At 44.3% G+C, this 27837-nt stretch overlaps 3 protein-coding genes across 5 annotated transcripts in view; 1 reads left to right on the plus strand and 2 right to left on the minus strand.

Moving 5' to 3' along the window:
• Nucleotides 1–27837, minus strand: part of LOC144497048 (uncharacterized) — a 388053-nt gene that overhangs the window by 129450 nt on the left and 230766 nt on the right. The gene's annotated exons all lie outside the window — the stretch shown is intronic.
• LOC144497015 (uncharacterized) overlaps nucleotides 9932–27837 on the minus strand; it is a 507438-nt gene continuing 489532 nt past the window's right edge. The window contains exons 1-2 of one of the 2 annotated variants that reach the window (XM_078217706.1): nucleotides 14907–14939; nucleotides 9932–13918 (exon numbers count right to left, since the gene is read on the minus strand). In XM_078217706.1, the coding sequence (XP_078073832.1) occupies nucleotides 11923–13446 (1524 nt within the window). In that variant the 5' untranslated portion in view covers nucleotides 13447–13918; nucleotides 14907–14939 and the 3' untranslated portion in view covers nucleotides 9932–11922. Of the gene's footprint in view, nucleotides 13919–14906; nucleotides 14940–27837 lie in introns of those variants that run through there. The other variant, XM_078217705.1, reaches the window with a different exon arrangement.
• Nucleotides 18577–27090, plus strand: LOC144497021 (uncharacterized). The gene is made up of 2 exons (XM_078217719.1): nucleotides 18577–18698; nucleotides 19267–27090. Exon 2 carries the CDS (start codon nucleotides 19426–19428, stop codon nucleotides 20647–20649), a length of 1224 nt encoding a protein of 407 aa, XP_078073845.1. The 5' UTR covers nucleotides 18577–18698; nucleotides 19267–19425; the 3' UTR covers nucleotides 20650–27090.

Below are 27837 nucleotides of genomic sequence, written 5' to 3' on the forward strand. Positions count from 1 at the left end.
TTCAGAGTTAACCACAGTACTGTGGATCTGGAGTCCATAAGATCAAAAGACATAGGAACAGAAGTGGGCCATTTAGCCTATCGAGTCTGCTCTGTCATTCAATATCACATGTAGCCCAGACCATGTAAGGACAGCAGTTTACCTAAAGGGCATTCGTGAAACAGATGGGATTTTTTTGACAATCGTCGACTTTTAATTCCAGATATTTATGGAATTCAAATTTCACCATCTGCTCTTTCAAGTCGTTTAAAACTCCTCAGAATGTTTGTACCAGAGAATGTTTGACATTAAATGTAGCATCTCCTCCTGATCTAAACAAAATTGATCTATGTTGTACTTTACAGAACAGATCAAATGTGACACTATAGGATCTTTCTAGATGTTATGAATAAAGTACATTTTGAAAGAGGTGTTCCATAGTCATGTGGTGGGAGGACATTTCTCTGAATATTAAAAAAAAGACACTTGCATTTATGTAGCATAGCATGACCAGCAGGACATCTCAAAGTGCTTAGCAGCCAATGATGTACTTTAGAAATGTGGTCATAAAATACTTCTCCTCTTTCTGATTTGGATGTGTCAGCATCACCGACTAATACTAGGATTTTGTCAAGTTTGAATTGCAGAGCAGCTGCATCTGACAAGTGGCATGAGCCAAAAGGTCTCACAATGGCATGTATGCCCGCATAACCATCCTCATACAAACACTAATTGTGTTTCCCTATAGAGTGGCTCATCCTTTGAGGAACCCAAGAAACATTTTCAGATTGAATCAGACCATTGGCAGCAATTCCAGTTCACCACAAACATTTGCGAGTTATATTAGAAACTTGGCTGTGGCTAAAATAATATGCATCCGGATAAATGCACTGGGGAGATTGTGAGGTGCAGTGGATAGCGTCCCTGACCCTGAGCCAGAAGCTCTGGGTTCGAGTCCCACCCCAGGACTTGATGAAGGTGTGGTTATAATGTGGCCAAACTGGCTGAGAGTAAACCCACAAATCCTTCCAATAGGTACAGCAAGCAGTTATGAAAGCAACTGGTATGTGATCAGTTCAGCAAGCATCCAATTCAGTTTCTGAATGGATGTGAATTCTTGGCTGGAATTCTCTGACCTCACTTGCAACTGGGACTCCCTGGTCCCGCTGCAGTGAATGGAGATTTGGCTGAGTACCAAATGTTCTGTTCTCACTGAGAGCGGTAACGGGGCAGGACAGGAGAATTCTGGCCCGTCTCTTTTTGATTTGGAACAATAAGTAGCCATAACTATATTTATCAATCTCTTACAGGCAATAATGGTCCAAATATTATAAAATTGTATCACATTAACTAATTAAAACCCATTAAAGAAGAAATACAGATGGAACTTGTTTCTCAGAGTATTCATTGTTCTGGACTGTGTATCTATCTGGAGGGAGCTACCTCCTGCTACAGAGAGATAGATAAAACAAACATTCCCCATCCTCGATGATGGAGGAACCCAGCACATCAGTGTAAGGCATTTACAACCATCTTCAGCTAGAAGTGTTAAGTGGATGATCCACCTTGGCTTCCTCCTGAGGTTCCAAGCAGCACAGATGCCAATTTCACATGATATCAAGAAATAGCTGAAGGCACAGGATACTGCAAAATCTAAGGGGCCTGACAATATTCCAGCAATAGTACTGAAGACTTGTGCTCCAAAACTAGACATGTCCCTAGCCAGGCTGTTCCAGTAGGAGTAGGACCTATCAAATGTGATGGTGGGAAAGTCTGTATAGAATCGGTAGAAATAGCAGAGGTACTCAATGAATACTTTACTTCAGTATTCACAGTGGAAAAGGATCTTGGTAGTTGCAGTGCAGACTCGCAGTGGACTGAGAAGATTGAGCATGTGGACATTAGGAAAGAGGATGTGTTGGGGCTTTTGAAAAGCATCAAGTTAGATAAATCATCGGGACCGGATGGGATGTACCCCAGGTTACTGTGGGAGGCGAGGGAAGAGATTGCTGAGCCTCTGGCAATGGTCGTTGCGTCATCAATGGAGACGGGAGAGGTTCCGGAGGATTGGAGGATTGCGGATGTGGTTCCGTTATTCAAGAAAGGGAGAAGAGATACCCTGGGAAACTATAGACCAGTGAGTCTAACTTCAGTGGTTGGTAAGTTGATGGAGAAGATCCTGAGAGGCAGGATTTATGAACACCTGGAGAGGAATAGTATGATCAGAAAGAGCCAGCATGGCTTTGTCCAAGGCAGATCTTACGAGCCTAATTGAATTTTTTGAAGATGTGACTAGACACATAGACGAGGGAAGAGCAGTAGATGTAGTTTATACGGATTTCAGCAAGACGGTTGATAAGGTGCCCCATGCAAGGCTTATTGAGAAAGTGAAGGGGCATGGGATACAAGGGGACGTTGCCTTGTGGATTCAGAACTGGCTTGCCCACAGAAGGCAAAGAGTGGTTGTAGATGGGTCTTTTTCAGCATGGAGGTTGGTCACCAGTGGAGTGCCCCAGGGATCTGTTCTGGGACCCTTGCTCTTTGTGATTTTTATAAATGACCTGGATGAGGAAGTGGAAGGATGGGTTGGCAAGTTTGCCGATGACACAAAGGTTGGTGGTGTTGTGGATAGTGTAGAGGGATGTCAGCAGTTGCAACGAGACATAGATAAGATGCAAGACTAGGCAGAGAAGTGGCAGATGGACTTCAACCCAGATAAGAACAAAGAACAAAGAACAATACAGCACAGGAACAGGCCCTTCGGCCCTCCAAGCCCGCGCCGCTCCCTGGTCCAAACTAGACCATTCTTTTGTATCCCTCCATTCCCACTCCGTTTATATGGCTGTCTAGATAAGTCTTAAATGTTCCCAGTGTGTCCGCCTCCACCACCTTGCCTGGCAGCGCATTCCAGGCCCCCACCACCCTCTGTGTAAAATATGTCCTTCTGATATCTGTGTTAAACCTCCCCCCCTTCACCTTGAACCTATGACCCCTTGTGAACGTCACCACCGACCTGGGGAAAAGCTTCCCACCGTTCACCCTATCTATGCCTTTCATAATTTTATACACCTCTATTAAGTCTCCCCTCATCCTCCGTCTTTCCAGGGAGAACAACCCCAGTTTACCCAATCTCTCCTCATAACTAAGCCCCTCCATACCAGGTAACATCCTGGTAAACCTCCTCTGTACTCTCTCCAAAGCCTCCACGTCCTTCTGGTAGTGTGGCGACCAGAACTGGACGCAGTATTCCAGATGCGGCCGAACCAACGTTCTATACATTTGCAACATCAGACCCCAACTTTTATACTCTATGCCCCGTCCTATAAAGGCAAGCATGCCATATGCCTTCTTCACCACCTTCTCCACCTGTGACGCCACCTTCAAGGATCTGTGGACTTGCACACCCAGGTCCCTCTGCGTATCTACACCCTTTATGGTTCTTCCATTTATCGTATAGCTCCTCCCTACATTATTTCTACCAAAATGCATCACTTTGCATTTATCAGGATTGAACTCCATCTGCCATTTCTTTGCCCAAATTTCCAGCCTATCTATATCCTTCTGTAGCTTCTGACAATGCTCCTCACTATCTGCAAGTCCTGCCAATTTTGTGTCGTCCGCAAACTTACTGATCACCCCAGTTACACCTTCTTCCAGATCATTTATATAAATCACAAACAGCAGAGGTCCCAATACAGAGCCCTGCGGAACACCACTAGTCACAGGCCTCCAGCTGGAAAAAGACCCTTCCACTACCACCCTCTGTCTTCTGTGACCAAGATGTGGAGATGCCGGCGTTGGACTGGGGTAAACACAGTAAGAAGTTTAACAACACCAGGTTAAAGTCCAACAGGTTTATTTGGTAGCAAAAGCCACACAAGCTTTCGGAGCTCTAAGCCCCTTCTTCAGGTGAGTGCTCTCCACTCACCACTCACCTGAAGAAGGGGCTTAGAGTTCCGAAAGCTTGTGTGGCTTTTGCTACCAAATAAACCTGTTGGACTTTAACCTGGTGTTGTTAAACTTCTTATTCTGTGACCAAGCCAGTTCTCCACCCATCTAGCCACCTCCCCCTTTATCCCATGAGATCCAACCTTTTTCACCAGCCGACCATGAGGGACTTTGTCAAACGCTTTACTAAAGTCCATATAGACGACATCCACGGCCCTTCCCTCGTCAACCATTTTGGTCACTTCTTCAAAAAACTCCACCAGGTTAGTGAGGCATGACCTCCCTCTCACAAAACCATGCTGACTATCGTTAATGAGTTTATTCCTTTCTAAATGCGCATATATCCTATCTCTAAGAATCTTCTCCAACAACTTCCCCACCACGGACGTCAAGCTCACCGGCCTATAATTACCCGGGTTATCCTTCCTACCTTTCTTAAATAACGGGACCACATTAGCTATCCTCCAATCCTCTGGGACCTCACCTGCATCCAGTGACGAGACAAAGATTTGCGTCAGAGGCCCAGCAATTTCATCTCTCGTCTCCCTGAGCAGCCTTGGATAGATTCCATCAGGCCCTGGGGATTTGTCAGTCTTTAAATTCTCTAACAAACCTAACACTTCCTCCTTTGTAATGGAGATTTTCTCCAACGGTTCAATACTCCCCTCCAAGATACTCCCAGTCAACACATCCCTCTCCTTTGTGAATACCGACGCAAAGTATTCATTTAGGATCTCCCCTACTTCTTTGGGCTCCAAGCATAATTCCCCACTTTTGTCCCTGAGAAGTCCGATTTTTTCCCTGACAACCCTTTTGTTCCTAACGTATGAATAAAATGCCTTGGGATTCTCCTTAATCCTGTCTGCCAAGAACATTTTGTGACCCCTTTTTGCTCTTCTAATTCCCCGTTTGAGTTCTTTCCTACTTTCTTTGTACTCCTCCAGAGCTCCCTCCGTTTTTAGCTGCCTGGACCTACCATACGCCTCTCTTTTCTTTTTGACCAGTCCCTCAATTTCCCTGGTTATCCACGGTTCTCGAATCCTACCCTTCCTATCCTTCTTTTTAACAGGCACATGCCTGTCCTGTAGCCCTAACAACTGTTCCTTAAAAGACTCCCACATGCCAGATGTGGATTTACCTTCAAACAGCCTCTCCCAATCAAGAGCTGCCAATTTCTGCCTAATCCCACTAAAGTTAGCCTTCCCCCAATCCAACACCTTACCCTTGGGACACCACTCATCCTTTTCCATCACTATCCTAAAGCTAACAGAATTGTGGTCACTATTTGCCACATGTTCCCCTACCGAAACTTTGAAGACCTGACCGGGCTCATTCCCCAGTACGAGGTCCAGTATAGCCCCCTCTCTAGTCGGGCTATCTACATATTGTTCCAAAGAACCCTCCTGTACGCATTTTACAAATTCCTCCCCATTCAGAGTCCCTGCTCTCAGCGATTTCCAGTCTATACCAGGGAAATTGAAGTCTCCCACTACAACAACCCTATTTTTCCTGCACCTATCCAGTATCTCCTGACATATCCGTTCTTCCACTTCCCTTGGGCTGTTGGGGGGCCTGTAGTACACCCCCAACATAGTGACTGCGCCCTTCCTGTTTCTAAGCTCCACCCAGAGTGACTCGTTACACGACCCCTCTGAATTGTCCTCCCTCTGCACCGCTGTAATATGCTCTCCAACTAATACTGCTACTCCCCCACCTCTTTTGGCCCCTCCTCTGTCTCGCCTAAAACACTTGTACCCCGGAATATTCAGCTGCCTGTCCCTCTTTCAACCAAGTCTCTGTCACCGCAACCACATCCAAATTCCTCGTGAGCATTAAGGCCCTAAGTTCATCTGTCTTTCCTGCTACGCTCCTTGCATTGAAGTATAAGCACTCCAGACCTCCAGGCCCAGTGAGGTCATCCTCCCCCAGAGTGCTCTTCTTCTTTGCCAGCCTTGTCCCAGCCCCAAGCTCGTCCCCAGCCTCTACACTTGTAGACCTAATATTTTGATCCCCTCCCCCCTGCCATACTAGTTTAAATCCCCCCGAACTGCATTAGCAAAACTCCCAGCCAGGATATTCGTGCCCTTCCAACTTAGTTGTGACCCGGCCTTCTTGTACAGGTGCCATCCTCTCCTGAAAACTTCCCATTGATCTAGGAAAATGAAGCCCTCCCTCCTGGACCAGTCCTTTAGCCAAGCATTCAATTTTACTAACTCCCTATAAGTGTGTGGTGGTTCATTTTGGCAAGTCGAATAGGATGAAAGAATATAATATTAAGGGTAAGATGCTTGGCAGTGTGGAAGATCAGAAGGATCTTGGGGTCCGGGTTCATAGGATGCTCAAAGCAGCGTCGCAGGTAGAGGCTGTGGTTAAGAAGGCATATGGAATACTGGCCTTCATCAATAGAGCAATTGAGTTTAGAAATCAGGAGATAATGCTGCAGCTGTATAGGACCCTGGTCAGACCCCACCTAGAGTACTGTGCCCAGTTCTGGTCGCCTCATTACAGAAAGGATGTGGAAGCCATAGAAAGGGTGCAGAGGAGATTTACAAGGATGTTGCCTGGATTAGGTGGCATGCCTTATGAGGATAGGTTGAAAGAGCTAGGTCTTTTCTCCTTGGAGAAGCGAAGGATGAGAGGTGACCTGATAGAGGTGTATAAGGTGTTGAGAGGTATTGATGGAGTGGATTCTCAGAGGCTTTTACCCAGGGCTGAAATGGTTGCCACAGGAGGTCACAGGTTTAGGGTGCTGGGGAGTAGGTACAGAGGAGATGTTTGGGGTAAATTTTTCAAAGAACAAAGAACAATACAGCACAGGAAACAGGCCCTTTGGCCCTCCAAGCCTGTGCCGCTCCTTGGTCCAACTAGACCAATCGTTTGTATCCCTCCATTCCCAGGCTGCTCATGTGACTATCCAGGTAAGTCTTAAACGATGTCAGCATGCCTGCCTCCACCACCCTACTTGGCAGCGCATTCCAGGCCCCCACCACCCTCTGTGTAAAAAACGTCCCTCTGATATCTGAGTTATACTTCGCCCCTCTCACCTTGAGCCCGTGACCCCTCGTGATCGTCACCTCCGACCTGGGAAAAAGCTTCCCACTGTTCACCCTATCTATACCCTTCATAATCTTGTACACCTCTATTAGATCTCCCCTCATTCTCCGTCTTTCCAAGGAGAACAACCCCAGTCTACCCAATCTCTCCTCATAGCTAAGACCCTCCATACCAGGCAACATCCTGGTAAACCTTCTCTGCACTCTCTCTAACGCCTCCACGTCCTTCTGGTAGTGCGGCTACCAGAACTGGACGCAGTACTCCAAATGTGGCCTAACCAGCGTTCTATACAGCTGCATCATCAGACTCCAGCTTTTATACTCTATACCCCGTCCTATAAAGGCAAGCATACCATATGCCTTCTTCACCACCTTCTCCACCTGTGTTGCCACCTTCAAGGATTTGTGGACTTGCACACCTAGGTCCCTCTGTGTTTCTATACTCCTGATGACTCTGCCATTTATTGTATAACTCCTCCCTACATTATTTCTTCCAAAATGCATCACTCAGAAGGTGGTGGGTGCGTGAAATTGGCTGCCGGCAGTGGTGGTGGAGGCGGATTCGATAGGGTCTTTTAAGAGACTTTTGGATAAGTACATAGAAGTTAGTAAGATAGAGGGTTATAGGTAAGCCTAGTAGGTAGGGACATGTTCGGCGCAACTTGTTGGCCGAAGGGCCTGTTTGTGCTGTAGCTTTTCTATGTTCTATGTTCTAGTACAGGTACAGCACTGGCATTTACCCAGGATATGGAGGAATGTGAAAAATTGCCCAGGTATGTCCTATCCACAAAAAGCAGGACAAATCCAACTCAGCCAATTGCCTCCCCTTTGCAGTTTTCTGAAAAATCTGTTACTTTATTTTTTGGTTGCCCTTCAGTCGCATGCTCCTGATCTTCAGGCAGCTGGTGCGGAGAAGGATTCAGGGAGAGAGGGGAACCTCCTCATGGACTTGCTCTGGGGCCAAGCCAGCTGGCCATTCATAGGTCCAGGCAATGGATAGTCATAGGGGTCATCCATTCCAACTATCTGCCCCTCTCCCTGGAAAGGGAGCATGCAGTGTCTGCTCGCACCATCAAGACCTTCCGTGTCGTGTCTTATTGACTCCTTCATTTTATTTTGATGTTTTAAGTTTTTTTTGAGATTCTGTTTTTATTTTGATGCAGTATCTCTTTAAGGGGCTGCCTTTTAATTTATCCCTCAATTTGTTGCTTTAGTTCATTTGTTTACCTAAGAAAAGCACAGCAATAACATGATGCTCGGTTTGGGCTCCACTAGGGTCACTCAGCTCCTGACCTCATTGCAGCCTTTGTTCAAACATGGACAAAAGAGCAGAATTCCAGAGATCAGAGTGACTACTCTTGGTACCAAGGCAGTGTTTGACCGAGCACGGCCTCAAGGAGCCCCAGCAAAACTGGAGTCAATCGGCATCAGGGGGGAAACACCCTCTGCTGGCTGGAGTCATACCTGGCACAAAAGAAGATAGTTGTGGTGGTTGGAGTTCCTCAGAGTCGTGTCCTAGACCCAACCATTTGCAGCTGCTTCATCAATGACCTTCCTTCCATCACAAGGTCAGAAGTGGGGAATGTTCACTGATGATTGCACAACGTTTACGAGACAGACTACAAGGCTTCATGAAGGCAGCTCACCATCAGCTTTCCAAGCACAGCTGGACCCTATCCAGCACAGCTGGGGCTGGGTAACAAATGCTTGCGTTGCCATCAATGCCCACATTCCATGAAGAAATCAATAAGTAATCCTTGTCAAAGCCCATGGATAAGTGTTTATTATTCTGAATTGTGCTCATAGAATTGCATTGATTTAATTAATAATTATGGTATCTTATTTAAAACATTTATTGAAACATCAGGTCAAAAGAGCATCAAGGTGTGGGCTGTAAGGGGATGGAATAAACTTTCACTTCTCTATAATTATCAAGTATTTAGCTATTCAATATCTGCAGGGATCAATTGCAATATGCAAATTATCTCGAGATCTGAAAGGGCATGTTTAACATAGACCCACATTTGGCAAGCACAACTGTTTAATTCAAGGACAGATGCATCCTGTAATGAACAACTGCGTACTGAATAGCAAAGCAGATTTTTTTAAAAAGGTGTGAAACTTTTAGATGTTGATTTTCAAAGGTGTACTTGTACAAGGAAAACAAAGTTAGCTTGCAGGTAAGGTGAATAATTCAGAAAAGAAATGGCATGTTGGTCTTTATTGCAAAGGAATCTGACGACAAGAATAAGTGGTTTCCACTGACACAAACCAATGCAAGGTTTCTCCCAACATGCAGGTAACATCATCTCCACTTTCCAGGCAAATACTGTCCCTTTAACCCGTCTTCAGTTTATCCTACAACCCAAACACAGTCATTACTTTGAAATGTCAACTGATATGTAAAGTTAGGGTGGCACAGTGGTTAGCACTGCTGCCTCACAATGCCAAGAGGCTGTAATGTCCAGTCACTGAATATATTCAAGATGGAGATTGATGGATTTTTGGCTGTAAAGGGAATAAGGGATATGGGCATAGTGTGGAAGGTGGGATTGAGGTAAAAGATTAGCCCTGATTGTATGAATGGGGCAGCAGGAATAGAGGCTGAATGGCCTACTCCTCTTATTTCTTCTGTTCGTTGTGTTCGCTGGGTGATTACACAGGTTATTACATTCTTGAACAGGAAGTCATTATAACCGGCATGGTCAATTTAATAAAACAGTTTGAGGAGATCATTAACATGCCTGGAATTGGAGGAAGCCTTGTGACACGGGTTGATGAGTTGTTTGTGAGATCAGAAACAGAGAGTCGGGATAAGGAGAATGTTCTTTCATTTTCAGGATGTGCCCAGTAGTGTTTCTTTGGGATGTGTACTGGAGACTCAGCTTTTCATTATATAACAAGAGATTCAACCTCCTTAGTAAACCACGGTTCCCTCACACCACTGCTAACCACTGTGCCACCCTAACTTTACATATCAGTTGACATTTCAAAGTAGTGACTGTGTTTGGGTTGTAGGATAAACTGAAGACAGGAGTTAAAGGGACAGTATTTGCCTGGAAAGTGGAGATGATGTTACCTGCATGTTGGGAGAAACCTTGCATTGGTTTGTGTCAGTGGAAACCACTTATTCTTGTGGATAATGGGTCCATGCTGGATAGGGTCTCTGGAGGTTTGTCTACATGGACTTCCAAAGGCATTTGACAATGTCCTGCACAGGAGATTATTCACCAAGATGAACGTGCCTGGAATTGGAGGAAGCCTTGTGACACGGGTTGATGAGTTGTTTGTGAGATCAGAAACAGAGAGTCGGGATAAGGAGAATGTTCTTTCATTTTCAGGATGTGCCCAGTAGTGTTTCCTTGGGATGTGTACTGGAGACTCAGCTTTTCATTATATTGATCAGTGACTTTGGTGAACAAATAGTCTGAGGTTGTTTACTGATGATACTAAGTGAAGTGACACAGTTGTTAATGTGGATGGGAGTGGAAAAAGGACAGATGAAGTGACAAATCAGGTAGTCTGATTTAAGCTAAAAAGTGAATTTACTATGAGTTATAAATCTACACATTGAGAGAACAGCAGAAAAACATTACATTACAACAAACTTTGAATCAACCAAAATAACAAGTATTCAAAGTATTTGAAAATTATTCAAGATCTTTCCCAGAACATGAAATGAATCTTGGAAGAGTGTAAGGTGAACATATCACACCATTATTACATCAAGGTATGATGGGCTGAGGGAACTCAGGTCTCTATAGACTTACCACCACTCCCACACCATACTCAGGATAGTAATCCTCCCACACAGGAGAGTACAACCATTACCCATGGTTAGTCAAACATCCAATGCCTGGAGAGGGTCTGTATAAATTCACATCACCAACACAGGGTCTGATTCTATCCCATACCCACTCTGGAGAGCTGGCTTACTTTGCTAACACACGCACATCAGGGGAAACTCTCTCAGAATCCTACAGACAGAGTTTCTTTAAAATCCCTGTGCTTTAGTCTGGCTCCCAACAGATGACAGCGCAGTATTAGCACTGCTGCCTCACAGCATCAGGGACTGGAATTTGCACGTTTTCCCTGTGTCTGCGTGGGTTTTCTCCGGCTGCTCCGGTTTCTTCCCACAGTCCAAACGTGCAGGTTACGTGGATTGACCATAATCAATGTGCGGGGTTACCAGGATAGGCAGAGGGAATGGGCCTTGGTGGAGTGCTCTTTTGGAGGATCATTGCAGACTTAATAGGCCAAATAGCCTCCTTCTGCACTGTAGGGATTCTATGGATAGAAATATATACCTACATATATGGTAGATCAGAAGCTGAAGCCTTTCTAACCACTGATTGTCCTCTTGGTCAGAGTGGGAGTCAGTGAGTGACTTATACCTAATGCTGCACTGAAAGGATGCTGAGTTTATACAGGAGTTTCTATACATATTGATGTCTTCTATTGGTGATGTTTGGAGAGCTGGTCTGAAATTGACATTCTTGAAACGATTAAACTGATGGCGGGAGAGGTTGGAGACAGACACTGCTGAGACAGATAGTGCTTTAGAAGGATAGCTCCCCTGTGAGAGCACTGGAGGGTAAACAACACAGACAACTCAGTGTAAGGAAAGCAGGTGAGCCTTTCCAAATCCATTTGGAGGTGTCCTGTTTGGTGAGAGAGGAGAAGTGAAACAATCCTGGCACACGTCACACTGGAAGGATTGTATTCCATGTGACTTCACTGAGTTCCAACAACTGTGTAAAGGCTGTATTACAGAATTCACACCGATATAGTCTCTCTCCTGTGTGTGTTGATGGGCCAGGAGATATGCAGATTGTGAGAAAACCTTTTCGTACACTGGTTTCTCTCCAGTGTGGATCCTCTGGTGCTTTTGGAGGGTTGAAAACATCACCAACAATTTCTCACAAACCTCACACTTGAAGGTTTATTTCCCTGTGTGAATCCTCTGATGGAGCAGGAGTTTAGATGACTGCGAGAATGATTTGTCACACACTTCACACTTGAATGGTTTCTCTCCTGTGTGAATATATCGGTGTCTGTGGAGGTTTGCTGGCTCTGAGAATGATTTATCACATACCGTGCATGTGAATGGCTTCTCCCCTGTGTGAATTCGCTGATGGTGTAAGAGTTTTGATGACTGTGAGAACGATTTGGCACATAGTTCACACGTAAATGGTCTCTCCCCAGTGTGAATGCGTTGGTGTACACGGAGGTTTGATGACCGTGAAAATGATTTGTCGCACACCTCACATGTGAAGGGTTTCTCACCTGTGTGAATCCTCTGGTGCGTCAGGAGATCAGAGAAATAAGTGAACGCAGTGCCACAAATGTCACATCTGAAGGGTTTCTCCCCCGTGTGAATGCGTTGATGCGCATGGAGGGCTGATGACCACGAGAATGATTTGTTGCACACCTCACACATGAATGGCTTCTCCCCTGTGTGAGTGCGTTGGTGTGCACGGAGGGATGATGAGTCCGAGAAGTGTTTATCACACAGCTTGCATGTGAATGGCTTCTCCCCTGTGTGAATACGTTGGTGTGCACGGAGGGCTGATGACCAGGAGAATGACTTATCACACACGTCACATGTGAATGGCTTTTCCCCGGTGTGAAGGCGTTTATGTACAAGGAGGTTCGATAATCGCGAAAATGATTTGCTACACATCTTACACATGAATGGTTTCTCCCCTGTGTGAACGCGTTTGTGTGCACGGAGGATCGCTGAGTCCGAGAAAGATTTGTTGCAAACTTCACACGTGAATGGTTTCTCTCCGGTATGATTACGTTGGTGTACATGGAGGGCTGATGAAGCCAAGAATGATTTGTTGCACAACTTGCAGGTGAATGGTTTCTCCCCTGTGTGAACATATTGGTGTTTGCGGAGGGCAGCTGACCGCGAGAATGATTTGTTGCAAACCTCGCATGTGAATGGGTTCTCCCCTGTGTGAATACGTTCATGTACTCGGAGGGTTGATGAGGCTGAGAATGATTTGTCACAAACGTGGCACATGAATGGTTTCTCTCCTGTGTGTGTGCGTTGGTGCGCATGGAGGCTCGATGAACGTGAGAATGATTTGTCACACACCTCGCATGTGAATGGTTTCTCCCCTGTGTGGATCCTCTGGTGGATCAAGAGATCGGAGGAGTTGGTAAAGGCTGTCTCACAAACCTCACACCTGAAAGGTTTCTCCCCTGTGTGAATGCGTTCATGTGCGCTAAGGGCTGATGAACATAAGAATGATTTTTCACACACCTCACACTTGAATGGTTTCTCAGCTGTGTGAATCCGTCTGTGTCTGCGGAGGCTCGATGACTGCGAGAATGATTTGTCACACACCTCACACTTGAATGGTTTTGCCCCATTGTGAATGTGATGTTGATTCTTGAATGTCGGTGATTGTTTGTGGGCTTGTCTGCACACCCCAAAATTGAACTGTTTTTGTTCCATGTAGCTGCTCTTCTGTTACTGGTGGGACAACAGGTCCACCTTGCTTGTTAGCAGATTTTATGAGCCTGTGCAGTCCTCCTCCCACACTTGAACAGGCTCTCACTTATAAGAATGAGTCAGTGGTTTATGAGGTTCAATGAATGATTGAAGCTCTCACCACACTTGGAGCCCGCTCACACTTCTTCCCAGCCTCACCCTGATCGATCACCCACAGCTGAACCTACAGAAAGGTTGGTTCTGATGGGAGGTTCCACACCACTGACCAGTTTCAGATCTGATGATATGTCAAAGCTTCCCTGACCTGACCGATTTCCAGATGATGGTTTCACTGCCCAGCCTTCTGCGTTGAGCAATGCTGTGAAGGGATTGGATATCTTTCCACAGTTGTGTAGTTATTCCTTGGACAATGGTCAGTATCGATCTGTGGTGTCTATCCTCTCTGTATTCTCTGGTGTAGTACGGTGCAATCCTTCTGTAAAACAGGAAAAGGAAACATGATTTCCTCCAACTCCCTCTCGTCCTTTGCTGAAAGGGCTGGCTCCTCAGTTAGAAACTGTTCCAGTGAATGCCAGTCTGCTATTCCCCTGTGTGAGGAGAAGATACAAGCCTTTTCTTTTTCATCACTTGATTGTCACACACCCTCTATTTCCAACAGGGACATTGGACAGTGATTAGGAGCAACAACGTGGCTACTTTCTTTCCTCCACCCTGACCCCATCTACCCAGACACTGTGAGGGCAATGGAAAAGGCAGTCAGGTGGAGTGTAAAATGAACTATCAATTCACTTGAGCTCGAGTCATGCTGGCAAAAATCAGTTTTACTCTTTGGTTATGGGTTTCATATAAAAACACTCAGGAGAAATGTTAATTGAACGGAGATTTTGAAATTTCTCCCCTTAATTTTCCAAAATTATTTGAAGAAAACACTGGATATGAAGTGCTAGAAGCTAAGGAAAATATTGCTTCAGTGTAACTGACTGAAGGATTCTGTTTTATCCTGGGAAATTAGATACACTGCACACACTCAGACTGCACATCCCAAATTCAGCTATCAGACAAGCACTGGGCAAAACTATCAAATCCAAGCCCAGTCTTTTGATAAAGGCTGAGGCCTTCAGGTAAAATCTTTAAAGAAGACATTAAAATACATTTCAATAAATGTGACTCTGCCCCTCCCAGATAATTACACCTCACTGTCTCATATTCAGCAATGACCCATCAACAAAACTCAGCCTCTAAATCAGAAGGGAAATGCTTCCAATAAACACACTCAATATCCAACACACAGCTCCAATCAAACAGCTCAGCACAAAGCACCGAGTAAACAGGTCTCTCAGCTGGATCTTCTCACACAGCATAAGGGGCATTTCCACACCTGATTCCCCACAGGATAGTCAGACTGCCTGAACATTAGTGTGGAGATTATGCAATGTAATTATAAATTCTGCTCCTTCACTCACCATCTCCTCACTTGGTTTTCAGTCCCTACAGGAAGTGAAGCAGCTGTGAAAGAGGAAGAGGAGAGAATGGACAGAGTGGGTGGGCTCTCTGATTGAAGTCTCTCACAGCCAATCCAAATATTTCTGGAGTAACATGAGTTTCCTGAAGCTTGGGAAACTGACCGGTGAAACGGAGGTGACTGAGCATCAGATCAGATGGGGATTTAAACTTGTCATTGTCCCATCTGAATAAAACCTCACTTATTGCAGCTGCTGTCTCAATTCGCCTGGTAAATGTTTGACAGAGATTTCTAGTGTGGGAATAGCATTCTTCATCCTCGGAGGCTTTCAAACTGACAACATCAGTGTGGGTTGTGTAGCCTCGGATATGTTTGACAGCAGATCAGAAGAGGAAGACCCACAGCATCCAAGGCAGCGATGATGTGCAGTGGTAGGATTAGCACATGTACAGCAGAGAAGGGAGAGAGAGACAGGAGATAGCGGCAAAGGGGCACAGAAGAGAGAGACAGAGAAATGTGTGGGAGAAGAGATTGTGCTAGTCCTTGGAGAGCCACGCAGTGATTCTGACTTGGTGATTAAGAGTTTGACTCACGGAGTGGTGCGAATTGTGGGCAGAATGGAAAATTTGATTGACCATCCAAGGGTGCTTTGACTTCAAACGGGATTGGCTCTTTCTTTCCACAGATGCTGCCTGACCTGAGTATTTCTCACACTTTTTGGTTTGATTCTAGTTTCTAAAGCACAGAAACAGACTATTTGGCCTGTTTTCTATCAGTACTTATGCTCCACATGAGTTTTCTCCCTCCCTATTTTAACTCAACAGATCCTTCTTTTCCTTTCACCAACATCTACTTACCTGGATTCTCATCAAATGCATCAAAACTATTTGCCTCAACCATTCCCTGTGGGACCAAGTTCCACATTTTAATCATTCTCTTGGGAAATAAGTTTACCCTGAATTCCTCATTGGATTTATTGTTGACCACCTTGTATTTCCAGACCCCAGTTTTGGATTCCCCCACACAACTGAGAACATCTTCTTTCCATTTAACCCCAAATTCTTAATTTTATAATTCCTTATTTTAAAGATTTCAACAATATTCCCCCTCAGCATTTTCTTTCCTCGGGAAAAGAGTGTTAGCCTGTTCAGTCTTTCCTTTTAGTTACAATCTCTCCATTCTCAATATCAATTTTTTTTGTACCTTCGCCAGTTCCTTTCTGTCCTTTTTCAATATGTTGCTCTGAACTGTGCACAGCTCTCCAAATGTGGTCTAAACAAGGTTCTAGACAAGTTCAACATCACTTCTCTGCTTTTCAATATTGCTCCAAAAATGAAACCCAGTGTTATTGTTTGACTTTTTTTTATAAAATGTGCTCGTTGAGCTGCCTTGTTACTTTTAATAGAAACATAGAAACTAGATGCAGGAGTAGGCAATTCGGCCCTTCGTGCCTGCTTAATGATTGATGAATCTGTAGTTCTGCCCTTGCACATCTTGTAAATACTACCTTTAGTCCTCCTTAACCTCTCCAATTGAAATAATTTGTCCACATGAAGTCACGAAGACAAACTGTTGCTATTTTCAAAGCTTCATCAAATCAGCCCTTCCTTTAGAGAAGGGTCTACCCTTCCCTAAAGAGCACACAGCTAGCTCTTGGAATCCAATGGGACAAAATCCTGTGAATGTTGGAAATCTGATAGATATTCAGAAAATGCTGGAAATCCCCAGGTCAGGAAACATCTGTGGAGAGAGAAGCAACCTGGAGGCAGCACAGTGGTTAGCACTGCTGCCTCACAGCACTAGGGACCTGGGTTCAAATCCCAGCTTGGGCCACTGTCTGTGTGGAATCTGCACATTCTCCCCATGTCTTTCCTCTGGGTGCTCCCACAGTCCGAAAGACGTGCTGTTTAGGTGCAGCGGCCATGCTAAATTCTCCCTCAGTGTACCCGGCACCAGAGTGTGGCGACTCAGGATTTTCACAGTAACTTCATTGCAGTGTTAATGTAAACTTATTTGTGACACTAATAAATACATTTTAAAACTGTTAGGTGGAATTTGGGGTTAGGTGGAATGGCCATGCTAAATTGCCCCTTCGGGTCCAAAGACATATCGGGGGATTAGCAAAGTAAATGCATGGGGTTATGGGGGTAGGGCCTGGGTAGGATTGTTACCGGAGAGTCGGTGCAGGTTCGATGGGCCAAATGGCTTCTTACTGCACTTTCGGGATGCTATGAACCTCTCTGCAGCCTTTGACATGGCAGACCACACTATCCTCCTCCTGCAACTCTTCAGTGTTGTCTCCTGTGTTGACTCATCATAGAAACCCTACAGTACAGAAAGAGGCCATTCGGCCCATCGGGTCTGCACCGACCACAATCCCACCCAGGCCCTACCCCCATATCTCTACATATTTGCCCACTAATCCCTCTAACCTACACATCTCAGGACACTAAGGGGCAATTTTAGCATGGCCAATCAACCTAACCCGCACATCTTTGGGCTGTGGGAGGAAACCGGAGCACCCAGAGGAAACCCACACAGACACGAGGAGAATGTGCAAACTCTACACAGACAATGGCCCAAGCCAGGAATCGAACCCAGGTCCCTGGAGCTGTGAAGCAGCAGTGCTAACCACTGTGCTACCGTGCCGCCCCAGAGCCCATCCACCATCTACAAGGTGTAAGTCAGGAGTGCGATGGAATACTCCCCACTTGCCTGGATGGGTGCAGCTCCAACAACTTTCAAGACACCATTCAGGACAAAGCAGCCTGCTTGATTGGCACCACATCTACAAATATTCAATCCCTCCACCACTGATGTTCCGTAGCAGCAGTGTGTACTATCTACAAGATGCACTGCAGCAATTCACCAAAGATCCTTGGACAGCACCTTTCAAACCCACGACCACTTCCATCTAGAAGGTCAAGGGCAGCAAATAAATGGGAACACCACCATCTGCAAGTTCCCCTCCAAGCCACTCACCATCCTGACTTGGAAATATATTGCTGTTCCTTCGCAGTTGCTGGGTCAAAATCCTGGAATTCCCTCCAGAACAGCATTGTGGGCCAACCCACAGCACATGGACTGCAGCCATTCAAAAAGGCAGCTCACCACCACCTTCTCAAGGGCAACTAGGGATGGGCAGTAAATGCTGGACTTTACCTGTTGGACTTTAACCTGGTGTTGTTAGACTTCTTACAGTAAATGCTGGCCAGCCAGCGACACCCATGTCCCACGAATGAAAAAAAAAGTCAGTTGGACTGCTGTGACTTGTGTGACGTTTTCCTCCTCAGTTGTATACAGAGAATCTCCTGCAATGGTGAATCTTCCCACCGCCATCGCTCTGGTTCCTACCAAGGGTCAATCTCTGCTTTTCAATTCGATTCAGCCGCTCGGGCTCGCGCTTCCTCACATTCCAACTCCCGAACGCTGGGAGCCAACTGCCGCTGCGCGCGGCAGAACTACAACTCCCATCAGGCACCGCGGGCTGGCTCTCTCTCTCTCTCTCTCTCCCTGACTCCATACTGCCGCCCCTCACTGCGCAGGCCCAGGGCCACATTGATCAGTGTGTCTTCACAGCGTTTGCGCAGAACCAGGCGCGTGAGAGGCTGAACAGTCGAAGAACCGGTGGCTGTGGGCGGGATTGTAAAGTAGCCTATCTTCCGATTGGCTGGCGGAACTGTCAATCAGAGCGCTGAGCTGTGTGTTGGATATTGAGTGTGTTTATTGGAAGCATTTCCCTTCTGATTTACAGGCTGAGTTTTGTTGATGGGTCATTGCTGAATATGAGAAGGTGAGGTGTAATTATCTGGGAGGGGCAGAGACACATTTATTGAAATGTCTTTTAATATCTTCAAAGATTTTACCTGAAGGCCTTGACCTTTCCCAGAAGCCTGGGCTTGGATTTGATCGTTTTGCCCCGTGCTGTGTCTGAGAGCTGAATTTAGGATGTGCAGTCTGAGTGAGTGCAGTGTATCTAATTTCCCAGGATAAACCCTTCAATCAGCTACAGTGAAGCAATATTTTCCTTCGCTTCTAGCACTTCCTGCCCAATCTTGTTTCCTTTAAATAATTTGGGAATACAAGGGGAGAGATTTCAAAATTTCCATTTAATTAACATTTCTCCTGATTTTTTTTACATTAACACATACTCTGAGGGTGAAAATGGCCTTCACCAGCACAACTCGAGCCACAATGAATTGATAGCCCATTTTACACTCCACCTGACCTCTTTTTCATTGAGATTCCCCACAATGAGGACAATGGTACACTCTGTGGAACAATCTCTCACTGAGGAGTCAGTCCCTTCAGCCAATGAGGAGGAGTTGGAGAAATTCATATTTCTTTTTCCTGTTTTACAGAAGGATTGCATCGTACTACACCAGAGAATACAGAGCGGGTTGACACCGCAAATAGATCCTGACCATCACCAAAGGAATAACTGCACACCATGGGAAGACATCCAGTTAGCCATATGGAATGAAAACTATTTAAAGTGTGAAGTTTATTACAAAGATTTTATGATGTCCACAAGGCTGCTGGGGCTTCAGAGAATTCACACCAGGGAGAAAACATTTCAGTGTAAGGCATGTTTCAAATCATTCTCAGATTCATCACAGCTCCGCAAACACCAATGCATTCACATGAAGGAACCGTTCATGTGCAAAGTGTGCCTCAAATCATTCCTGGATTTATCAACCTTCTGTAGACACCAACACACTCACACAGGAGCGAAACCGTTCACATGTGAGGTGTGTGACAGACCATTCTTGCGATTTCAGAACCTCCGTGTACACCAACGTATTCACACAGGGGAGAGACCATTTACGTGCGAGACGTGTGATAAATCATTCTCACAGTTGACGGCTTATCACACACACCAACAAATTCACACAGGGGAGAAACCATTCAGCTGCAAGGTGTGTAAGAAATCATTCTCGCTGTCAGCAAACCTCAGCAGACACCAACGAATTCACACAGGAGAAAAACCATTCAGGTGTGAGGTGTGCGATAAATCATTCTCATCCTCGTCAGCTCTCCTCATGCACCAACGCATTCACACTGGGGAGAAACCTTTCACATGCAAGGTGTGCAACAAATCATTCTCATCATCTTCAGATCTCCGTAAACACGAACGAATTCACACCGGGGAGAAACCATTCATGTGTGAGATGTGTGACAAATCATTCTCAGATTCATCACAGCTCCACAGACATCAACGCGTTCACACAGGGGAGAAACCATTCACGTGTAAGATGTGCATCAAATCATTCTCGGATTTATCAACTTTTCGCAAACATGAAAAAATTCACACAGGGGAGAAATCCTTCACGTGTGAGGTGTGTGACAAATCATTCTTGCAGTCAGGGAACCTCCGCAAACACCAGCGCACTCACACAGGAGAGAAACCATTCAGGTGTGAGGTGTGTGATAAATTATTCTCATTCTCTTCAAGTCTCCTCGTGCACCAACGGATTCACACTGGGGAAAAACCATTCACGTGTGAGGTGTGTAACAAATCATTCTTGTCACATTCAGATCTCTGTAAACATGAACGGATTCACACTGGGGAGAAACCATTCACATGTGAGATGTGTGAGAAATCGTTCTCGGATTCGTCACAGCTCTGCAGACACCAACGAATTCACACAGGGGAGAAACCATTCACATGCAATTTGTGCAGCAAATCATTCTCGGATTTATCGACCTTCCGTAAGCACCAACGTATTCACACAAGGCAGTGACCATTTAGGAGCAAGGTCAGCAACAGATCATTCTCTGACTCACTGAGCTTCTGTGTACATCAGCACATTTACACGTGCAATGTGTGAATCACTCTTGAGGTCATTGAGCCTCCTGTTCCATTAGTTGAGCCACACAGTAGAGTAACCTTTCAAGTGTGAAGTATGACGATACTGTGCCTTTAAGAAATGTATTTACGTTATGTTTCTTGTGCAGGATATTTTTAGCAGTGAGTTCTATTAACTGGTCGTGGTTTGTCTGTAACTGGCAGCCCCTGTGATTACTGCAGCAGCATATTGATCCCAATTGCTAGAATGTTTGTTTTAATCAAGGCTAATGCAGTTGTTATTTTAATGTTTTCCCCTAGGATTTTTCAGAGTGGGGGTTCATTCGGTTGATTGACAAGAAAAATCAGGTGAAGGGATGGGACTAAGCTTATACAGAGAAACCAAGTCAGATGCTGCTGGAAATTGTTAGAGAGAGGTGTATTTCTTTCTCTCTCTGGATTAGGAGACTGGGACCTGCCAGAAAATAAATCTCTTTCTCTGAAGTTCTGCTATTGAAGATAAATCTTTCTCTGGAGGCTATATGGGAGTCAAAAGACAGGTGTTATTCTGTATCTCTGTCCAGAGGTGTTAAAATGCTGGAAACCTAAGCCCTGCATAAGCTTATATGTTTTCTGTGCTAGCTGATTCAGAAGAGGAATTTATGTATGTGGGGATATTGCTTACATTGGAACTACAGAGATAGCTAGCTGTTAAGAATTATATCTTGTCATGTTCAAGTAATTCAATTGGTAAAAGTTATATTTTAACTGTGTTGTTATGTAAAGTTTATTTCAATAAAAGCTTCCTAGTGGGTTAATCAGATCATACCAGGAGCGAAATACCTTATGGTTACCCGAATGCCAACATCAAAAAGAAGCTGGGGTCTAGGTAACTTCATAATATACCTTGGAGTTTCTGATCTGGTCCATAACAGAGGTTTGTGAAACACTTTTGTGAAATCTTTAACCCTTCTGGGCCACCAGAGGATTCTCACGAGAGAAACTCTTGGGGCACGACATTTGTGTCATGGCATACCCCCTCCCCAAATCTCCCGAAGCACCAGTAGATTCATACAGGAGTGAAACCATTCAGGCATGAGCTGTATGACAAAACAGCATATCTCCTAGTCCATTAATGCATTGGCATAGGGAAGATACCCTATAGGTGTGAGTCCTGTAATAAGGCATTTGTTGGTCCTCCTGGAACATAACTGAACCCACACGGAGACAACCTAACCCAGTTTTTACGCAATTTGTCATCAGAGTGTGAATCTCTACACAAGCTGACTGCAAAGGATGTTCAGTGGTATTGGGACACAGAACAAGAAATAGCTTTCACTCACATCAAACAACTAGTGACGACAACGCCAGTGCTGAGGTACTATGATGTCAATGATGAAGTCATTGAGATGCCAGTGAAACAGGACTTGAAGCAACCCTCATGCACTAAGGACAACCAGTTGTGTTTGTATCCAGAGCATTAACACAAACTGAACAATGCTGTGCATTGCCTGGATATTAATTTTAATTGTGAGCATTTCAACCAGTACTTGTTTGAGAGAGAGAAAGCAATGGTAGAGTCTGACCACAAGTCACTTCAAAGTATCTTTCTCAAACTGCTTCTATCTGCTCCAAAGTGTTTACAAAGGATGTGACTTAATTTGCAGGAATATCATTTGAAAGAGAAATACCAGCAAGGGAAGCAGATGTACATCACCAACTTGCTGTGGAGAGTTGCACTCTCTTTGAAGGAAGTGATGATGCTGGTACAGAGCATGAAATGTTCCAGATTCAACAAGAAGCAACAGCACAACATGCTCTGGAATCATCAACCCAGCAGAAACACTGAGCAGGACTTTACGGTGTTGCTCGGGTGAGATCGTAAAATCCTGCCTGAGGCCAACAGAGATTTCGTTCTGGGATCCTCACCCGCCCCAATTTCAGCGCAGGCGAGGTGGTAGAGTTCTGGCCGCTGAATCTGACATACAAACGTCTTGCTCGGATCAAGTAAACGACATCAATGAGATACAACTCTTCAAATGTTACAGGAAGTTGTGATGAAAGGATGGCCTGAAACCATCAAGGACACATCTGTTGCTGCAAGAGAGTTTTGGGCAAACAGAGATAAAGTGATCACCCAAGATGGCAACTTGGACAAAGGAACTGAGGTCATTATCCCTAAAGAGATGAGAAAAAAGAGATGCTGAAGCACATCCACACAAACCGTCAAGGAATCGAGTCTAGTCTGAGGAAGGAAAGAGAAGGGTTGTACTGGTCAAACGTAAGAAATGAGATTAAGGACCACATCAGCCAGTGCGATGCTTGTAACAAAGATCAAGCTAAGCAAGATAAATGGCTGCCCCTGATTAATGAAATCCCTGACAGACCATGGGTGAAGCTCGGAGTAGACCTCTTCACTCTCACTGGAACTGATCATCTCGTCACAGTCGACTACTATTCAGACTGCTTGGAGTTAGACCAGCTGATGTCAATGGTGACTAGTGAGATTGTAGAACACCTTAAAACATACTTTAGTTGTCATTACTGACATTGTGATGAGTAACAATGGCCCTCAATTCACAAGTGAAGGACACTTTATGAGTGTTTGGGAAATCCAGCACTACACATAATCTCTACACTAACCCCAGTCAAACAGAAAGGCTGAGGCAGCAGTTAAAATTGCAAAAGGGTGCATAAAAAAATTGACCAGATCCAGCACTGATGTGTAGAGGGTAATATTAAAGTGGAGAAACACACCTACTGAAAGCATTGAAAGGTGTCCAGTCCAGTGATAAATGTCACGCTGGACCCAGGCTTCTCTTCCAACAGCTAAAACTACTGAGGCCAGAAGTAGTAACAGTAGTAACGAGCTCAAAGTCAAACAACAGGAAGACAAATTTCACTTTGATAAGGCTGAGCAAGGAACTGAACGACCACCAGTCTCAGAGGTCAACCTTTCCCCAACAAATTCAACGGATCAGCAACAACAATTATCTTAGCAACAACACTCACCAAAGCAACAACATTCCCCAGAGAGTCAACATTACTTCAGGAACAAGCAGACACCAGATAAACAGCCAACAACTCACAAACGTACCAGAAGAAGATCTGAACACTTTAAAGATTATGTCTGCAAATGTGTGTATGAAGAGAGGAAATTGGAACAGACTTAAAAGAACAAATACATTTTTACTCATTTATGAAAATTTTCTTTATGGACTGTGTGAGTAACTGATTAAAATAGATAGGTGCTTGATGGCTGGTGTCGACACGATGGGCGAAGGGTCTCTTTCCGTGCTGTAAAACTCTGTGGCCAGAATTTTACTGCCTCGCCCACCCCAGAATTAGGGCGAGGCTCGCAGAACGGCATTCTCGTTATCCTCGGGCGGGATCTTACGAGCCTCGGGCGGGAGAGGTGGTAAAATTTCTGACATTTGACTCTATAACTTAGTTTTTTCTTGACCAGAGAGATGTTTGGATCAATCCCTTTATACACTGTGCATCCCATATTAATGTAACCTCTGATGTCAGCATTTGTAAATAAAGGTTTGAAGCAGTAACCATTTTACACACCACATAAAACATTGTTCAAATTCAAATTGCTGCAAATATTTCTGGAGTAACATGAGTTTCCTGAAGTTTGGGAAACTGACCGGTGAAACGGAGGCGACTTTGAGCAGCAGATCAGGTGGAGATTTAAACTTGTCATTGTCCCATCTGAATAAAACCTTACTTATTGCAGCTGCTGTCTCAGTTCTCCTGGTATATGCTTAACAGAGATTTCTAGTGTGGGAATAGCATTCATCCTTCATCCTCAGAGGCTTTCAAACTGACAACATCAGTGTGGGATGTGTAACCTCGGATGTGTTTGACAGCAGATCAGAAGAGGAAGACCCACAGCATGCAAGGAAGCGATGATGTGCAGTGGTGGGATCAGCACATGGACAGGAGAGAGGGGCACAGGAGGGAGTGGCACCAGACAACTGCAGCAGAGGGAGGAACAGTGAAGGGAGAAAATATTGAATCCTCAGGGATTGAGAGATTAACTTGCTCTCCTCTGGTTTCCACCTCCATTCCTCTGCTTAGCTCTCCTTCCTCTCATGCCTATCATTCCTCTTTTTCTCTTTGATACATCTTTACTCCACTCTCCCTTTTCCATCTCACCCATTCTCCTACCTCATTGTGTCTCTATCTTTCCTTCTATCTACCCTTTTCAATTCTCTCCTTGTCATCTCCAACCATCCCTTTCCTGGTCCTCTCTGTTCCAGCATGATAAACTTGAGAATCATAGAAAGAAAGTTCACATTTTTAATCTTCCCATATGTGAGAAAACAAAGGAAAACCTTTAGTAATAGTTTTGTTATTAATGTAATGACAATATGAAATAATTATTTCTATTGACTCAGATGAAATAAACTATTATCTGTGGGCCAGTAGTTTACTGAAATAATTGCTGGTCACCATGTAGACTGGAGTCATGAATACGACTTTGACTGTTGGTGCCTGAACGCCCAAACCCCTGAATATAATTTGAAGAGCCGCCTCAAACAGGCACAATCAGCAGAAACTCACCTCTCTCATTATTCCCATCTGGGGCCGTGGTCATTTCTGTGGTTGGTACCAACTTCCTGGGTGATGTTTAACAAACCACTTTTAATGTTCATAAAAGTTCAGTTTAAAGTTGACAGAAATGACATTTAAAATTCCTGACATGGTCAATTTCAGCTGATTACACTGTCAAAACCAACACAAACTAGTGTAAACTCTTGACCACAACGTGTGCATTTGCAGTTGTTGCATATTTGTCAAGGGGTTTCACTAAAGCAAACATTTCCAAAAATAGTCTGTGACCAATTTTAGCAGTTTTATTTAAAGTTGGTACATTGTGATCTGATTGACTTCATGATCAATGCAGTGTGTAAACATCTACAATATAATTTCTTCACTTATTTTACATGTTTGTGTTTCAATAGCTGGTGGGTGGGGTTTGTACAGGGAGCTCAGAGTCTGAGAAATTGTTTGTGTGGCCTTGACAGCAACTTTAATCCATCTTTATGGAATAATCCATCTGGAGTTGGACTTGAACCCACAACTATGTTTTGTGAGTCAGAAGTTTAAATTTCACTGCAGAGACATGGCAGGGGAATTCTCCAGCCTCCCAGCCGCGTGTTTCTCACGGCTCGAGGAGGCGTGCTGTTTGTTGGTGGAGGGATTCTCTGGTGCTACCACTGTTAATAGTATCTCACACTGATATCATCCAAAACCCGTGGAATGGGGTGTGCTGCCAGCAGGACCAGAGAATCAGCAAGCGTAAACAGCTGGAGAATTCCCCCCAAGAGCATTGAGACTGGCGGTCAAGTGCAGTACTGAGGGAGTGCTGCACTGTCAGAGGTACCAACTTTCGGTAAAGTTAATCCAAGGCCACATCTGCCTTCCAAGTTGAATGTAAAAAATCACCACATTGTAGATGAGCAATGAACTTACCCTTGATGACTTAAACAATATGGATCCTGCAATCAACATCACCAAATGAATATCTGGTATTACATAGGTGTTTGTGAGAGTTTGCTGTACATACATTGGCTGCCATGTTTCCAATGTTACACCATTGACCACAATTCAAAAAACACTTCATTGGTTGAAAAGTGCCTTCAAACACTGAGTTTGTCAAAGTTGATTTGGAGTGCAAGTCTTTGTTAATGAGAAATTCTGCTTCATGTTGTGATATTAGTGTACCTTTAAGAGATTTTTTAAAAATCATGTACTCTGCAGTTGTAAGCAAACTTTTTCAGTGTGTTCTTCTCATTGTTGCCGGGATGACTGGAGATGTCCTTTTATTACTATTTCAATAGTTTAAATGGGGTTGTTTATGTTTACTCCGGGATTGGTTTTATGGCCCTGCGGTGTTAGGTGGAAGGTCATGGGTTCTGGTCAGGTGACAAAAGTTCTTTCATTTTCAGTCCTGAGCTACATTTTAGTTTCGAAGGGACAGCAAGCTAAAAAGAATTGTTTTCCCTCTCTCCTTGTTGTTTTGGAAATTCTGCTGGTTATCTGAAAGAAAGGCTTTACCTTCCTGCAGTAAAGATTCTGCAGTTGGTTGCTCGACCAGAGAGTTTCTCCCTGGGGTTCTGAGAAGCTATTTTGTCTTCAATTAGTTCTGACTGAATCCAGAGGACTGCCGTCTTCAATCAAAGGACTCAATCTCTGGTACCACATGAGCATTATCTTTGCTGTGTTGAACTTGTTTAAAGATTTTTGTCTATGGAAGGTTTTGGTTTTGATTGGATATATTTGTAAAGGGTTATACATTAGTGGTTGTTCTGTTTCTTGTTTGTAATTAAAGGTTCTTGCTAATTTTCTTCTTATACATGTTAACTATATTCTTAAATAAACTTAGTTTCATAAAAGCTCGCTGGTGGGTCTTTTGAATCATACATATCATGCTTATCCTCACCAAACTCAAAATCCAAAATTTATGGTCCAGGCAGGCTTCATAAAATATTGTGGGAGTTTCTGACCTGAACCACAACAATGTGAACTAGAAATTATAAACACATTGATGGAGAAAGCATACAGTGACTTTGACCAATATACTGTGTAAAGGACTCTCACTGTAGGCTCCTGAATAGCTCAGTGAATAGGAAGACACCATGCTCACAAATCAGGTGGTTTTGAATAAGTTTAAAAAATGAATGTGAATTATAAATCTGTTCAGAAGTTTGATAAAATGATAGAAAATAAACATAATATTCAACTTTCATCAAAATAATAAAGCATACTAAAAATTAACCATTTGGATTTGTGTGTTATAAAGCTGCACAGAATATTCATAAAACAACAGACAAACAACAAAACAGTATAGTTACTTATGAGAAGTGATGCCAACAATTCCCATACCAGCTGAGGTTATTCATAAAGGCCCGCCTTCACAACCTTGCCCCTTGCCTGAAGTGTGCTGATCCTCAGGTTAAATCACCACCATCCTCAAAGGGGAGAGCAGCTTATGGTCATCTAGGACAATGATGACTTTACCTTAACCTTCATTTAGCAATTTGCACCAAACTCTGAATCAATCAAAATAACAAAGAATTTGAAAATGTCTTAAGATCTTTCCCAGAACCTGAAATGAATCGTGGAAGAGCGT

Source organism: Mustelus asterias, chromosome 8, assembly GCF_964213995.1.
Source record: "Mustelus asterias chromosome 8, sMusAst1.hap1.1, whole genome shotgun sequence".
Lineage (NCBI taxonomy): Eukaryota > Metazoa > Chordata > Chondrichthyes > Carcharhiniformes > Triakidae > Mustelus > Mustelus asterias.